Genomic DNA, 16,711 nt, shown 5'->3' on the forward strand with positions numbered 1-16,711 from the left:
CGTTCCTTTTGCAGATGACAGAGCGAAGCCTGCAGCCGCTGCAGCCCCCACCCCTCCGCCGTCTAAGTCTCCTGAACCGACCCCCCCAGCACCCCCCGTAGTGGAAAGTAAGCCTGACACGGACAGTAAGGTCACCCCCCTCATGGAGGAGGTACCCATTCCCCCGGGGGAGTCCCCCATCGACACTACTCCCTCCCCCACGCCGCCCCCTGACGCCCCGATCAGCGACAGCGTGGACGCCCCCACGGCCTCTCCTGCCCCCGCCCCTGCTAGCACAGCCCCCCAGGACACGCCCCCCGTGGCCTTGACTACAGCAGAGCAGCCAGCTGCCCCCAAGCCTGAGAAGGAGCAGGAGGTAGAAGTGAATAAGGAGGAGGAGAAGCCCGAGGAAGCGGTGGAGGAGAAGGAGCAAGCGCCGGAACCCGAGCCAGCCCCTGCCACCGTGCCCAGCGCGGCGCCCTCCACCGCTAACGGGCTGGGCGTGGAGCCGCCCCCGGCTGAAGAGTGCGCGGTCACCCCTGCCCCGCCGCAGCCCGAGGTCCCTCAGGAGTCTCCCATCACCCAGCCTGAAGAACCGCTGCTCTCCAACGGCCTGGCGGCCCCGGGGGCCCAGGACTCGGAGGAGGCGTCCGAGGAGTCCCCCGAGTGCGACGTCAGCCCCATCGCCGAACCCGAGGTTGCCCAGACGCAGGAAGCCCTTCCTGCAGCCGCCGCACCGCCTGTGCCCGCTGTGTCAGCAGCACCTGCGCCCTCCGCCCCTGCTTCCACGACCCCGCCCCCTCCCGCAGAGGAGAGGGAGGACACGCCCCCTCCCCAGGCCGCCGCCGCCGCGGGGGAGACCTCTATGCAAGGTACGTGTCTGTCCGTCCGTCTGTCCCCCATCTCTGCGCTCCGTTGATGACCTCCTGTTTGTGCCACGTGTCTGGGCCACTGATCTCTAGTGATGGCAATGAGGAACTGAGGAGCCATGGAGTCGCAGAGAGACAAGCATCAAACATGTCTCTGAGTCCCCCTGTCCAATGACCTGCTGTCTGATGTTCTGTCTCAGCTGCTGTGTCCGTGCCAAAGAAGAAGAGGAAAATGAAGGATCTGAACAAAAAGGAGGCCGTAGGAGACATCCTGGATGCCTTTAAAGAGGTGTGTGTGGGGAGAGGTCATTTAACACTGAGCATCTGAGCTCCGGTTTCCCTCTGTGTAAAAATGACAAGAGTACTTGAGCACATCCTTCCATTCTACCTCTACACTTCCCTCAGTCTCAATAGATGGTCCTGATCATCCTGCTTCAGTTTTGAGCTATAAGGGGAGCATAAAGTTCAAGTGCTCTAATACTCCACCATTAGTCATTCAGAGTAGGTGTGGTCTCAGTCATGGTGTTTTTTTTTTTTAATCTGCACCAATTGCCCCCATCTCCCTTTTGGAACACCTCTGCCTATAGTGTTTTTTCTGCGGTGAGTTAATCTCCTTTCTTGCATTGTAAGATTAGGAGGTGATTGGAGGGGGGAAGGCTTATTCATGCCTTCTGCTCTTATTCATGTATTTTTGCAGATTTTTGTGTTTGAACCTGAGCAAGAAGGTGGGAAGAAGCGCCCCTATTGCCCGTACATCGGAGTAGTTATAAACTGTTTTGTTCCATTTTTAGCTGTTGAAGAATACCAGGAGTAATTTGGCACTGTGTGACTGATAAGATTATAGGCATAGGATATGACCATTCAGTACGAGGCTGGAAAGCCAGAGAGCCAGAATAAGGTAATGAGCTTAAGGGATGTGGAGATTTCTTGGAGCTGGGTGGCTGTATCGCATCAGATTAAATCAGTGCTTTTGCTCAGTTGAACGTATTTTGTCTTCAAGAAGAGCTGTTATTTCAACAGATCAGCCAAGACTGACTATTATTCTGCAGCACAAGCGACTATTGAAGTTTCAACTGATCAAAGACATCAGTTTGAGCCATGCCTTTGCTTTCATAAAAAGAAACACACATCGCACATTTCAGAGGGCATTTTTAAACATTGCCTTGAGTGTTTGAATTTTGTCCAAGCAAGCAGTTTGAATAACAGGCACCATCAAATTGTTTGAGATGATCTAAATACATATTTACTTGATTATTTATATTATATTTTAGTGTGCACGTTGTGTTCCTCTGTCATGTAGATGTTTGTATGTCCGTTCAGGGTGACGCTGGCTAAGCATAGTTTAATGCAGTGATCATTCTATATTTATGCCTCTGATGCCGACTCGCTCCCCTCTCCCTCCCCCACAGGAGCAGGTGGTGGAGAGCCCCCCGGAGCCAGAGCAGGCCCAGTCGACGTCCGCCCAGGCCGACTCCGAGGAGCCGCAGCCTGCCCCCTCAGCCGCAGAGGAGGTGGACGAGACCTGGGAGGAGAAGGAGGACAAGCTGGATGCCGAGAACATTGAGCCCGAGGCCGTCAAGCCCGGAGACCAGAAGTATCAGTATAAAGAAGGTACTTCAGAGTCCACTTCTCAGCCTCAGTAGCCCTGGTTTCAGTCCACATGTGCTTCTTTAACCCTCTTCTTACCCTGAATCACTGAAAAAGCTTGTCTCTGACCTGTTGGCACTGCTGAAACCCCACCTTTAACTGCTTTCTGCCACTAAAACCCCACAACTAGCCTAACTGATCCTTATTAACCCCAGCTTCAGTCATTTGATCAGATGCAGTGCAGTGACTATTTAAGAGAAGGCGTGCCACTTTGCAGCTCCACCTATTATGGAGAACCTCTTCTGTCACTGTGTCTGGGAGGCAGTAGCATAGTGGTAACTCATAACTTAAAGGTTGCCAGTTTGATTCCCTGCTGAGGCACTGCTGTTGTAGTCTTGGGCAAGGTACTTAACCCAGAATTGCTTCAGTAAATATCCAGCTTTATAAAAGGGCAGCATGTAAAAATTGTAAGGTATGCAAGTCCCTCTGGGTAAGAGCATCTGCTAAATGCCAAATGCCAATAATAAGCCTTCCCATCTCACCTTCTTATGTTCTGCTATCTCAGAGCAATGGAAACCTATCAACCCGGAGGAGAAGAAGAAATATGACCGCGAGTTCTTGCTGGGCTTCCAGTTCATCAGCGCCAGCATGCATAAACCCGAGGGCCTGCCGCACATCAGTGATGTGGTTCTGGACAAGGTAGAGTTGTGTGCCTCCTGGTTGATGGGAGCACATGCACATCTTTGGTTTGATTTATAAGCCTTTTTTATAGTTATGAGTTGAGCCAACATCTGCCCTTCTACATCTTCTACCACAGGCAAACAAGACACCCTTGCGCCCGCTGGATCCTAGCCGTCTTACAGGCATGAACTGTGGCCCAGACTTCACGCCTTCCTTTGCCAATCTGGGGAGACAGCCAATGGGTGGCAGAGGACCGGTGAGGCACTATTTATGCTACTCTCAGAAAAGCAAGATGTGTGGTACCCTACTCACAAATCATTAATAGTGATACACATGGAGTGTCTGTATGTAATCATGGAACCAGTTTGAACACCTGCACTTCATTAGAATTCCCCATTGTAGCGAAGGGTGAGAGCAGTCACCCCACCTGGCCTTGAACCCGGGTCTATGGGGTACCAAACATACGACTTTGACCGCGACGCCAAAGAGCCAGGCTCGTTGGTATGGCAGTCAGAGCGCACACTCAACCATAGTGACGGCACTCCGTCACACTGCCCTCCCCTTCGGGAAGCGCCCATGCACTTCACGCACCAAGGCGTCCCTCACGCATCCCCCACCGTACTTCTCCCATCCCAGGTTGCTCCACTCACTGGTGCTTCACCCCTCTCTGGGGTCCCTCACACACCGGGGTCAACCGAACCTCGGGGTCTCTCGTACAGTTCACACACTGGGCACGCCTCCAATGGCTTCACGGCAAGCCATCCCACTACTGACACTAATTGTAGCGAAGGATGACAGCAAAGTCGCATGTTTGGTACCCCGTAGACCCGGGTTCGAGGCCAGGTGGGGTGACTGCTCTCGCCCTTCGCTACACCCATACATGCTTGAATATATTAGAGCATTTCAAAAACATTGGTTAATCAAGTTGACCCAAGCCATTTCCTTCTTCCTCTTCCAGCCCTCGGGGATGGGTGGCTCCCGCCGCTCCCAGCAGGGCCAGCGCAAGGAGCCGCGCAAGATCATCGCCAGCGTGTCCCTCAACGAGGACGTGAAGCTCAACAAGGCGGAGAAGGCCTGGAAGCCGACGATGAAGAAGCAGGTGGGAGGCCGGGAGCGGGAGGAGGACCCAGAGATAGCCAAGACGCAGGAGCTGTTCCGCCGGGTGCGCAGCATCCTCAACAAGCTGACGCCGCAGATGTTCCAGCAGCTGATGAAGCAGGTGACCGAGCTCACCATCGACACCGAGGAGCGGCTCAAGGGCGTCATCGACCTGATCTTCGAGAAGGCCATCTCCGAGCCCAACTTCTCCGTCGCCTATGCCAACATGTGCCGCTGCCTTATGGGGGTGAGTGTCCGCCCGTCTGTCCATCTGCCCGTCTACCCCTTCCTCTGCGCTCCGGTGATGACCTCCTGTTTGTGCCACGTGTCTGGGCCACTGACCTCCAGTGATGGGAATGAGGAACTGAGGAGCCATCTGTCTGTTTGCATGGACACAAACTGTTTACCCTGACACCTTCAGGTTTATGTCATATTTTGGTTCACAGTCAATTAACAAGATGTTGGATAGTTAACAAACAAAAGCAATGCTCTGTGTCCTGGCTTAGTCTTTATGCCAAAAGGCTTGTCAGTTAAACAACAAATTGCGAGTTGCCTGAAGGGTTGAATCACTAGCGAATGTTGGCGGCATGGCCTTTGTTTGTGCTTTAGTCCATTTTAAGTGAAGTAGTCTAACACAAGCTAACACAAGCTGCCTCCTTAAGGAGCATGAGTAGCATTTGTGATTAGAACAGTGTGGCCTCTCTCCTAAAATGCCTTACTCTCCCCCAGCTGAAAGTCCCCACCACTGACAAGCCGGGAGTCACTGTGAATTTCCGCAAGCTGCTATTGAACCGCTGCCAGAAGGAGTTTGAGAAGGACAAAGATGATGACGAGATCTTTGAGAAGAAGCAGAAGGAGCTGGATGCTGCTGCTGTGGTAAATATCAGCAAGGACTTACAAATTAACACATGAAGTCTTTTTCCCTGGCAACTTCCTGTGGGAGTTTTGTTTGGTTAGCCATACCAACAATAAGGTCTGTACAGTGCTGATGGATATGTGTGTGCATCAAACATTTCTGTAGTTTTTGTTCACATGCTTGCTCTCTCCAGGGAGTATAAGAATTTCCACAGCTCTAGATTTGTATTTGTTATCTTAATGTTTTACTTTATAAATTACACCCAAAGACACACAAGATTCCATGTATTTCTCTTGTGGCATCGAATAATTTGATTTGGTTGGACTGTCAGGTGCAGATTTATTGCATGCTGGTTGCTGTGTTATCCCACGATGTGTACTCATTGCTGTATAAGGGGATTGTGCACCAGCGTTCCTAATTCCTTTTTTGGCTGTGTGGTGAGCCTTTAGCGTTGCTCTGATCAGCACTGACGCGTCTCCTCTTGCCTGCCTTTCTGGGACCCAGGAGGAGGAGAAGCAGCGTCTGAAGGAGGAGCTGGAGGAGGCCAAGGACAAGGCCCGGCGGCGGTCTCTTGGCAACATCAAGTTCATCGGCGAGCTCTTCAAGCTGAAGATGCTGACGGAGGCCATCATGCACGACTGCATCGTCAAACTGCTGAAGAACCACGACGAGGAGTCGCTGGAGTGCCTCTGCCGACTGCTGTCCACCATCGGCAAGGACCTGGACTTCGAGAAGGCCAAGGTGCCGCGTCTGTCGTCTCATTCGAACACACACAGGCGCGGACTCTCTCAGGCTCTGGTGCTCTCTGGGTCATACGCACGCACACGCTGTAATGTCCTCTCCCTAGTTTAAATGCACCGTCACGCTTACGCACAGAATGTGGAGGCGGGGTCTTACACGACCGCTTTTCCATACCCTTTGAGTCACTCACTCATGTGTGTGTCTGCTCTCTGTGTCTGCAGCCCCGCATGGACCAGTACTTCAACCAGATGGAGAAGATCATTAAGGAGAGGAAGACCTCGTCTCGAATCCGCTTCATGCTGCAGGATGTGCTGGACCTCAGACGGGTAAGGCCCTCTGCCTGGGTCACCCACAGCTAATGTTCTCACAATGTTGGGATGCTGAAGCAGCATAAAATTGCACTAATGATTCAGGGTTATTAAGACTGAGGTGGGCTTGCCCTTCCCTCTGACCTCCGCCACCCTGACATCACACATGAGCAGGCCTTTATTTGGTACTCTTAAGACCCATTTTACACTGGCCCGGGCACCTTGGGTTTTTCCTGGGTTTATCTAGTCATCTTGAAAATGGGTCTTCCCATGTCAGAGCTCCGATCCTGCGAATTCCCAGGTCTGTCAGTGTAAAAGTAGGTCTCAGGAATCATTATTTGCACAGTGCACACTCCTCTTTCGGACCTACATTTGTCTCATGTTGGTTGCCCTTGTGCTCACATTTCGTGTCATGCAGCATATCAGAAAAGCCTCTGTAGATTTTTTGCCAATGGTGAGTTCAGATTCCTCTCTCAGAATGTCACTATTCCATTTGAATCCAATCAATTTTGGTCCTAGATGGAGAAACTTAGCAACCTGCAATAGACATCATTGCATGTGTTCAGATTTTAGCTTTTTGATTGGGTTGAGTGTCTTTTTGGTGCCTCCGAATGACCCCTGCCTGTTCCCCTGACCCTGTGTGTTGTCATAACAGCCACAGAGACCCCCACACTGGCCTCCAGCCCTGGCCCCTGTGGGTATGGCGTGGGCTAAGAGAGAGACCACCTCAGCACTTTAATGCAGAGGGCTTCCCCAATACAGAGCCCCTCTGTGCCATAGGCTGAGACAGGTGTCCGTCTGTTTCCCTATCTTAACCTTCACCCTACCATAACCCCTCTGACCACAGCCCATATTAATTCAGCCTCCCTGCCAGGTTTTAAGCATTTCACTCCCCGAGAACGTGGCAGACAGTGGGACAATAGTATTGCTGCGTCCATTTTCAGTGAATGAAGTGTACGTTGTATTTATGAAGTGCTGTTCCATTTCTCTTACCAGTGTAGTCATTCAATCACCTATAAAGGATGGTCACTGCATGAGGTGTGTGTCTGTGACTCCTTCTAAAACATGTCTTATATAGATGTGTTGAAAAAAATTAAGGCATCTTCAGCATCTGAGCTGTTGGATACAGACTGGAATTGATCAGTCAGTACAGGATCAGCTAAACCAACCTGTTTACTGATATGACCCATTGTTCAAGTCAGTCATTTCAGCCGTTGCTTTGGACAGAATGTATCAAAACCTGTTGATGAGCCTGTTCCATTGTAAGAGCTCAAAATTCAGTGTGGCAATCCAGTTAGGTGAGGTTATTCAAACCCATGAACACCTGCTCATGAGGGCTGTGATGAATTTTTGCGGTCTCCCCTGTATCCCTGACCCCACCCAGCTCCAACGTGACTCACTGGAAAAGCCTGCAGTTTCTGTTATTACGGTGAAGCTGCAGGGCTGTGGATGGAACAGGTGCCGTCAGCTCTCTGGTCCTCTCCTTCACTCATGAGGTTACTGCTAAAGTGTGATCTGACATGTACCCTTTTCAGAACAACTGGGTCCCCAGGAGAGGAGACCAGGGGCCCAAGACCATCGACCAGATCCACAAGGAGGCGGAGCTGGAGGAGCACCGCGAGCAGATCAAGGTGCAGCAGCAGCTCCTGTCCAAGAAGGACACCCGAGGCAGCGGCTCGGGGGGGCGCGGGGGGCCACACCCCTCAGGGGGGCGCACCAACCTGCCGCAGGACGAGGGCTGGAACACCGTCCCCATCTCCACGAAAAACCGGCCCATCGACACCAGCAGGCTGAGCAAGATCACCAAGGTGAGTGCCTAGTGCACCCTCACTCAAGTATCAGGAAATGAAACAAGGATGTCAGTTGAAGTCGTGGAGAATCCCAGCAAGGCATGAGTTGACACCTTCAGCTTATGATCCAGTGCCTTTTTCAAAATGGAGTTCATAACATTAAATTCAAAACAATATTCCCCTGATTAAACAAAAATACATTATTGAAAAGTAATAACAACTGAAAAATTTTTCCTTCCTTCCTTCGGACATCGCTTGCTTGTTTGCTCGGACATGAACTCTGACCCCCTCTTTCTCCTTCTGTCCCCACCTCCAGCCTGGCGCGCTGGACTTCAACAACCAGCTACTTGCCCCTGGGGGCAAGGGAACCTGGGGCAGCTGGGGCAAGGGCAGCAGCGGGGGCTCAGGCTCCAAGCCTAGTGGAGATGCAGGTAGGCAGAGGCAGCCCTCCAGTGTGGGGTTGCTGTGTCCTCCGTATATGTCTCTCTCATCCTCATTCTTTTTCCACTGGACTGCCAGCCTCTTACTGAGTGCAGAAAGTGCGAAGCAGATCTCGGTGCCACCAATCTCTCCCACTAGATGGCGTTGTCATGAATGTGCACAGCTGCCACTGTGAAAACAGAATTGGTTTAGTACAGTGTGTTCTGTTTTTCAGGACAGTATAAGAGTGCTCACAGTAACACCCTGATCTCGTCCCCCTTACAGCGTCTGAGTCGGGACGTCCCGCCACCAGCACGCTGAACCGCTTCTCTGCCCTGCAGCAGCCCGCTTCCTCTGCGTCCGCCCCCTCCTCCGCTGACAGCGATCGCAGGGTTCCTCAGAGGTCAGCCGCCAGCACGCCTGGCCATCTTTTAACGTGGCGTCTACTTGCGTTTCCGCGGTTGAGGTGTGCGCGTGCGTACCTGCGGCCTGACTCACCCCTCTCTCTCTGATAACCCTGCCCCCACAGGAGCAGCTCGAGCCGGGAGCGCGGCGACCGCTTCGAGCGGCCGGAGCGCATGGACCGCGGCAGCGACCGCTTCGAGCGGCGCGATGACCGCGGGCTGGACAGAGGCGACCGCAACCGCCCCCCCGTCACCAAGAGGAGCTACAGCAGGGAGACGGAGGAGCGCAGCCGCGAGAGAGACCGCCGCGGGTCCGCCGACCCCGTGCGCAGGGTGTCCAGCATGACTGACGACCGCGACCGGGGCAGCCGCGACCGGGCCAGGAGCAAGGAGACAGGTGGGAGGCAGGCGGAGCGCTGCTCCCGCTAACATGGACTACATTTTTAGATGTGAAAACAGGGATGTCATTTGCTCACCCCAAGCAGTGTTAATGTGAATCTCTCCACACCATATTAATACGCTTTGTTGTAATAAAATACCCTGTGTGTCTGATTCACGGTTGTTTATGCCATCTCTTCCAGTGAGTTTAACACCTTTCTTTTTTTTTTTTTTTTATTCTAACCCCACAGCGAAACGAGAAGCGGCGCCCACCCCCCCGCCAACCCAGGCCAAGCCCGCCCTGAGCGAGGAGGAGCTGGACAAGAAGTCCACGGCCATCATTGAGGAGTATCTGCACATCAACGACATGAAGGTCAGTAGGTGGTGCTACTGAAGCGGAAAGGGTCTCCTGTTTCTTTCTGCCAGCGGCATGCCGCTGCTTATTTACACCCCGTTTAAGTCGTTTTGTTTCACGTCACAAGCCGCTTGCCTTAGGCTTGTCAGTGGAAATGCCACTGTTGCTGACCCTGCGTGTGGTTCCTGGTCTGGCCCGCAGGAGGCGCTGCAGTGTGTGCAGGAGATGAACTCCGCGCAGCTGCTCTTTGTGTTCGTGCGGAACGGCATCGAGTCGACGCTGGAGCGGAGCACCATCGCCCGCGAGCACATGGGCCTCCTGCTGCACCAGCTGCTGAAGGCGGGCACCCTGCCTACCGGGCAGTACTACAAGGGGTGAGGGACCGGGTGGCATAAACTGGCCCCTTCATGGTTTGTGTCAGTGAGCATAAACAGTACAGGGAGGTAATATCTTAAGATTTTTTTTTTTTTTTAAATAATTTCAATATGTGTGCAGGCTGCAGGAGATCCTGGAGGTAGCGGAGGACATGGCGATCGATATCCCCCACATCTGGCTCTACCTGGCTGAGATCATCACCCCCATGCTCCATGAGGGAGGCATCCCCATGGGCCAGCTCTTTAAGTGAGTCCCCTGCTTCACAGGCCATGTCTGGAGGGCATTGTGTACAGATATAGGACACCTTTCAAGTCCTGTCTTCAGATCATCAGCAGAGGCTAAGTTTATCAGCTGCCAGAAACATACAGGCTTCTTCCACAAAGGCAGATTGTTTTTCCTGTGAAGTCTGAATGACCACAGATGTTTCATTAGATGTCTCTTTTTGGCACCTGATTGCGACTTCTCCACATGGTCACTTTGGCAACTTGTACTCATACCGCAGTGCTGAACAGGACGCCTTCTGCATGAAACAGTTGTAGTTACACGGTTGGAGCTGACTGTGGCAGCAGAGGTCTGCCTATGAGCCAGCAGCGCTTGTTTTAATCTCAAGAAGTAGAACATACAGCGCAGGAATGTGAGAGACTGGTAGGCCTTGGTCCTAGGGCTGACCCTGTACCCCACTTGCCCACTCTAGAGAGGTCTCCAAGCCGCTGGTCCCGCTGGGCAAGGCTGGCGTCCTGCTGGCAGAGATCCTGACCTTACTGTGCAAAGGAATGGTGAGTAACTGACCGCCACAGCCAGGAGTCTGGCCTGAACACCTGTCCCAGCAGCCCCGCAGAGGGTGTCTAACCGTTCTGTGTCTGTCTTGCTCCTGTGTCTCAGAGCCATAAAAAAGCAGGGGCACTATGGAGGGAGGCGGGCCTCAGCTGGAAGGACTTCCTGCCTGAGGATGAGGACGTCAACAAGTTTGTGACGGAGAAGGTGAGTGGGTGGGGCGGGCTGGAGTTGGATGTGCGCAGCACAAGCTCGGAGTCACACAGGAATACGGCACTTAGTCTGGGGTGGGAACTGAGGGCAGCCCTGAGGCTGTGAATGAGCTGACGTGTGTCTGCTCTGCAGAAAGTGGAGTTCACGCTGGGTGACGACTCTGAAAAGACCAGCAGAAAGGAGCTGTCTTCTGAGGAGCTGTGCAGACACCTGGACAAGCTCATCAAGGAGAAGGCCGACAACCAGAGGATCTATGACTGGGTGGAGGTATGTCAGATTTTCAGTGGCAGGTCTTTTTTGGCTGCTTGAATTTTTGGGTGGCGTTGGTGGTGTAGACGCGCACACACATCCCCCCCCCCCAGTACTGAACATCAGCTTTAGTCTCTCTGACTTTCACCTGTTCTCTCAATGTAACATCCTCCAGCCCTCTGACAGTCTCTCCTGTGCTGACACACTTGTGCAACATTGGTGATTCCTCCCCTTAGTTGCTCCATTGTTACTGCCAGTAAAGTGCAGTGACAGCATGTAGACTGCAGACCTTTGACCTTTGACCTCTCCTCCTTTGCAGGCCAACCTGGATGAACAGCAGATCTCCTCTAATATGTTTGTACGGGCAGTGATGACGTCAGTCTGTCAGTCGGCCATCATCTGTGAGTATGACTCCCTGTCTACCAAAAACCTATCCAGGTCTGGGGATGAGAGGGGGAGTCCCTCCCTCTCCCTCTATGTTCCTACATACTGGATTAGAGTAGGGCTTCGGTCCCAAATCTCAGGCCTTGTTGCTGGCTTTTATTCATCCAAATTTGGACTGTTCTGGGTGTGAAGAACTGTCTGAACACATTAATCTGGTCATTAATGTCTTCTCCTATACCACACATTCAATGACTGTTAAAACTGCGTGCCAAAAAAGAATGTCCTATTTATACAAGGATGATTGATAGTGATTTCTTTAATGGTTTCTAGCAGTGATTAGGGAAAGATTTAATATATAGTAAATGAGTTTTGCTTGACAGACGTTTGGCATCGGTGTGGAGTCATTAAGTTCTGGTTTGGAAACGTGGTCTTTGAAAATGAATACCTGCCTGTCTAAAGCAGTCCCAGATCAATGTAAATTGCAACGAGCCAAAGTTTATTTAAAGACATAATATAATTCTGTAAATGCATGTATTTTGAGCAATCTGAATTTGAGTCACGCAGTGCCTGGAAACCAGCATCTACTGAGGTGTCTCAGGAATGAGATTGAGAAACCCAGGGTAATGGTATTAGTGGGCTTCATGCCACAGAGTATAGGGAGCAGACTGTTAACTTCAAAGATTACCCAGCCTGTTCACATCAGACATTATCTGGCACTGCCTCAGTTACAAGTTAACTAATTAAAGTGGGGGAAAGGCCTACATGGTTCTGTTGGTGAGGGCTGCGGTACAGGAATAATAACCCAGTCCCCTCTCCTCTCTCTCTCCAGGTGAGAATCCATACAAGGTGGATGCTGAGCAGATCACACTAAGGGCCAAACTGCTGCAGAAGTACCTGACAGATGAGCAGAAGGAGCTGCAGGCACTATACGCCCTCCAGGCCCTCATGGTTAAGATGGAGCAGCCAGCCAGTAAGTATAGGGATTTGAGGGCCCCAAGGAGCTTATGCACACGCTACCAGCAGAGCCAATTGTTAGAGGCTGAGCACTGCGTGCTGTTTTCAGTACCATCTCCAGTGGTGTTTCAGTGCAATCACACTGGAGATGGTCCCTTTTGAGAGGACTGCCATGCAAATGGCTTAAGCATCTCTGACAGCTGCACAAAGCTGAATAGTGTTTGCAGCTGCCGGGGTTTTTATAAATGGATTGGTGACACCGGTAATGATATTGGTTAGAGCAGCGCTGGCTGTGTGAGCCAGCTTCAGGACACAGCGTTTCGCCTCCTAGACAGAGCAGTGACTGGAAGTGGAAGTTCTTGCTCTTGTGTGCTTTGGTTATATTCATACTCCTTTATTATTAATCTCTCTCTCTCTCTCTCAGATCTACTGAGGATGTTCTTCGACACGCTCTACGACGAGGATGTCATTAAGGAGGAGGCCTTCTACAAGTGGGAGTCCAGCAAAGACCCTGCAGAGCAGCAGGGCAAGGGCGTGGCTTTGAAGTCCGTCACTGCCTTCTTTACTTGGCTGCGTGAGGCAGAGGATGAGTCTGACAACAGCTAGGCCCGCCAGCACCCCCTGGAGCATGGGAGGGCTCGCGCAGGGGAGGGGGAAAATGGAGGGTGGACTGTGATTGTCAGACGTTAGAATTGGCGCAATCCTGAAAAATTCTTTTGAGTGGGAGAGATTCTACAGATCGGACATGCCATCATTTTTTTTTTTTTATTCTATTTTTTGTTTTTGTTTTTCATCTTCTGGCGAATGTCTAACAGAATGAAATAAAATTAAAATAACTGAAAAATAATGATAGATATAAACTGTGGGAGTGCAGTTCCTTCAGCGTTTTGGTTTTATCTAGTTTTAAAGCGTCACTACACAATTCATGACGTCAAATAAAATCCAGAACAGATAAACTAAGGCTGCTCTTGTATTTGAATACATCATATATCACGTTCATGAAACATGATCAGTATCATGTGTCATATGTATGATATATGAGCTACATGCCGCTCTTGTGTAGGTGGATAGTATTTTTGTTTTTTGTTTTTTTTTTCTTTTTTTTTCGTTATAGGTGTAGGACGATTGGAGTGTTTTTTATATAAAGGAAAAATGCAAAGTGGACAAGCTGGAGTTGTCTTTGGGACATTTCAGAATGGAGACAAATGGATTACAAGCTTTTTGGGTTGGGGACTTCCTGTTGTCCACAGGAACAGTGGGGTGTGGCAGAGGGTAGAATGGACATTGACCTTTGCTGCTGGGGGTCACGCTGCTCCCTCGTCAGGCCACACCCGCCCATGCCCTCTGTATCCGCTTGACTTTTCTCCTACACTTAATCTGTGGGGGCTCTGGAAAGGCCCTCCATCAAGCCTGTAGTGGATTTTAAAAGATAAAATCATTATTAAAACTTGAAAGTATATAGAAAATTCAACTTTAAAAGTAAAAAGACAAAAAAACAAGAAACAGTACAGATCCTAAAGGCTTTTCTGCTTGTGTAAGTGGAAATACATTTCAGGAGAGTTCTGTAAATATATATTAAGGTTTTTTCTTATTTTTCAAAAATAAAAATGCTAATGTAATGCCATGTAATTTTTCTTTCCAAAAAGTGGCTGAGTTTTCCTGTATTTATATTTTTTTTCTCCTTGGCTAGCAGAAGGTGCTTGTAATTATCACCTGAATTCATTGATTACAGTTTAATTGAAATTTGTAAATACTTTTTTGCTTTCTTTATTAAGTATTTAATTAAAAAATTAATGCCTCTTTTCACATCGGAACTGGAAAAGATAAAAATAAAGAACATTGCAAATAAAGACAGGTTGCTTACTGTCTGGTGTTCGGGGACTTATTTTCTGAGCTGTGGGAATTCAGATCACATTTAGCCTTTGTTATCCTGTGTTATGTGAGTAAAGGTAGCATTTATCCTGCATCTGGTGTAGTTTATCAATGTTCAAGACACTTGTTTGCGAGAAAAGGGCTATATTTCAAACTCGGGTGAATTGTGGTCTGATCGCCAAGTCCAGTTTCATTTGTGTGTCTCCCCCTCCACTGCCGAGAATGCCGTTGCGAAGAGTTTCATATGCAGTATATCAATGAATACTTTGTCAATACATTTTAAATGATTTTTTTTTTTAGACAAATGTACAAACTAATTACCCGTGTAGTTCCTATAGAAATTCATAAAAGCTACCTAAGTATTCGGGTTAAGTTTAAACCATGCATTCAGGATCCTAGCTGGGTGTGTCCATCAGATACATGAATGCTTTAATTCATGCAGACTGCCTGCTTAACTTGTTGGGTAACATCACAGAAATACAATATTTTGTTTTTTTTTTTACTTTTTGTTTAGGTAATTAATTATTGGCAGCACTCATTAAAAGGGAGCTATGAAAGCAAGTAAGAACATTGTGTCAAAATACTGTGTCTGCTGGTAGCAGGGACCTGTAGAAGCAGTTGTCTTTCTCAGCAGCCTTCACAATGTGACAAGTCAGATAATTCATGTCTGTTAATGAAGGGCTCCAAAGTGCATTGATGGGGTGTGTGTCCCTGTATTTGTAATAAACCTCAGCTGTGTGTAAGAACATCACATGGCTTTCTTGGCAACTGTGTAAAGAACTTAGTTCTGCTGCAACTCTTAGAGGCACGGGAGTTTCTGCTTAATTATTCTAATGAATGTACTCCTTAGTGAAACTTTTAAGGTTTTTTCCCCTGAGGTTTTAAGCTGAATTTTTTATAATATGATTCTGGAAAAACCTAACTGACCGCAAGTGCTTCGTGAAAGACAGGAGGTGTGTTCTTGAGGAGGTGTGTGTGTGTGCGTGGGCTAATAACAGAATAAGGGTCAGTTCTGTTTTTTTGTATTTTTTTTTGTATTTGAGCAGGCAAGGAAAGGTTGGTGCCAGTACTCAACACCAGTGCTATTGTGCTGATCAGCTACCCAGTGGCGTTTAACCAACTGAAATTCCAAAATTGTTGAATTTGACTGTCACGGTGGTCTCCGTTCTATTCCATGTTATTGTTAAAGGAAATATTCTGATATTGCAATAAGAATCCATAATATCCACCATTGTGACTTACTTGGGGTTTTCATATGTTTATCTGGAAATTGCACTTGTTTCTTTAGAAGAGATTGACAGATATCTTCTGTAGCAAACTGAATTCTTTGAGCTGAAAGAAGGAATCTTTGATGTGGTGGTAAGGTGTCAAAGTGCCAAATGTCATGTTTTTAGTTCAGTAAGTTCTATTAGGTAATTTTTAATGTATTTTTCCCTAAGACATGGTTAAGCCCTTTATTAACTTAAATTAATTAACATAAATGCCAAGGGAAATGTTCAGTTGGATGTAGCAAGCACATACTACGTTGATGGTTCTAGCAAGATGGATATGAGCATTTATAATCTAAAACTTTTCCAGGCTTTTATTTTCAAATACATAAACCATGGGTATGTTAAGTTATTTGTGGGAGTACACTAACTGAATCAAATCTAACCTCAACATTGGAAATATGAAGTGTAACAAGGTTTCACAACACCCCAAAGACACTTTTCTTGGACTGAGTCAGGTATCCCCAGCCACCCTCTTCATCTCCAGTGGAATTTTACTGTAAAACTACTGTATTTACCTAGCAACAGAATAAGTCATCCAATCCACCTGCTTTGAGACAGCTTTGGTTAAGTTCGATAAAGTGGAATCCAGTAATTGTGAGGAGGCTGAAATTTCATCTTTTTTGACGCCTCAGAATTGATGTTACCAAGCATAAGGTTTCACATCAGCATGTTCGTTTGGATTTGCCGCATTGTTGGTGGTGTTTGGGCGGACATGCCACCCATTGTGTGAAAGCCCCTCTCGGGACCTCACATTCTCTCGGAAAGGTTTGGTCAGGGGGTATAAATGTGGACAGCTATCAAGGTGGCAGGGCCTTACAAGGAGCAGGGGTGCGCATCAAGACAGTCATGAAGTCATCAGTCGGGTCAGCGTTCACCATGCTGCCTTTGGTATCCTGCTTCATTCTGTGGACTGTGAACACTGTGGCCTTACCTTTCCCAGGTGAGAAACAATCCAAGAACATTTGTGTGTGGCAACAGAAGGATTGGAATGTTGAATCCCAGGGCATTCATGTATGTATTTGACTGCTAAATGTAAATCCATTTGCCCCTCCAGGGCAATGAAGTTATACCCAATATTTAACACTCATGTCTGCTGCGTGTTTGCATTCTCTCTTTTTATCTCTTTATTAATGCATTTTATTTGACAGAGAAA

The 16,711-nt window shown here is 48.9% G+C and overlaps 1 protein-coding gene and 2 non-coding genes across 14 annotated transcripts in view; all 3 read left to right on the forward strand.

Moving 5' to 3' along the window:
* LOC118782636 (eukaryotic translation initiation factor 4 gamma 1-like) overlaps positions 1-14,029 on the forward strand; it is a 46,548-nt gene extending 32,519 nt beyond the window's left edge. For all 12 annotated transcript variants that reach the window (XM_036536033.1, XM_036536039.1, XM_036536040.1 and 9 more), the window contains 22 exons: positions 15-851; positions 1,049-1,137; positions 2,258-2,459; positions 3,001-3,134; positions 3,253-3,372; positions 4,075-4,461; positions 4,944-5,090; positions 5,575-5,811; positions 6,033-6,137; positions 7,655-7,927; positions 8,226-8,340; positions 8,615-8,732; positions 8,859-9,130; positions 9,363-9,484; positions 9,668-9,840; positions 9,962-10,087; positions 10,536-10,617; positions 10,724-10,822; positions 10,961-11,095; positions 11,397-11,478; positions 12,291-12,431; positions 12,840-14,029. In XM_036536033.1, the coding sequence (XP_036391926.1) occupies positions 15-851; positions 1,049-1,137; positions 2,258-2,459; positions 3,001-3,134; positions 3,253-3,372; positions 4,075-4,461; positions 4,944-5,090; positions 5,575-5,811; positions 6,033-6,137; positions 7,655-7,927; positions 8,226-8,340; positions 8,615-8,732; positions 8,859-9,130; positions 9,363-9,484; positions 9,668-9,840; positions 9,962-10,087; positions 10,536-10,617; positions 10,724-10,822; positions 10,961-11,095; positions 11,397-11,478; positions 12,291-12,431; positions 12,840-13,021 (4,178 nt within the window). In that variant the 3' untranslated portion in view covers positions 13,022-14,029. The remainder of the gene's footprint in view (positions 1-14; positions 852-1,048; positions 1,138-2,257; positions 2,460-3,000; positions 3,135-3,252; positions 3,373-4,074; positions 4,462-4,943; positions 5,091-5,574; positions 5,812-6,032; positions 6,138-7,654; positions 7,928-8,225; positions 8,341-8,614; positions 8,733-8,858; positions 9,131-9,362; positions 9,485-9,667; positions 9,841-9,961; positions 10,088-10,535; positions 10,618-10,723; positions 10,823-10,960; positions 11,096-11,396; positions 11,479-12,290; positions 12,432-12,839) is intronic.
* On the forward strand, positions 890-965 carry LOC118783879. The gene has a single exon (XR_005005206.1). It is a non-coding gene; the product is annotated as a small nucleolar RNA SNORD66 (small nucleolar RNA).
* LOC118783880 lies at positions 4,511-4,586 on the forward strand. Its single transcript, XR_005005207.1, has one exon. It is a non-coding gene; the product is annotated as a small nucleolar RNA SNORD66 (small nucleolar RNA).
* Positions 14,030-16,711: the final 2,682 nt, after the last annotated feature.

The sequence above is a fragment of the Megalops cyprinoides genome, chromosome 9 (genome assembly GCF_013368585.1).
Source record: "Megalops cyprinoides isolate fMegCyp1 chromosome 9, fMegCyp1.pri, whole genome shotgun sequence".
NCBI classification, from domain to species: domain Eukaryota; kingdom Metazoa; phylum Chordata; class Actinopteri; order Elopiformes; family Megalopidae; genus Megalops; species Megalops cyprinoides.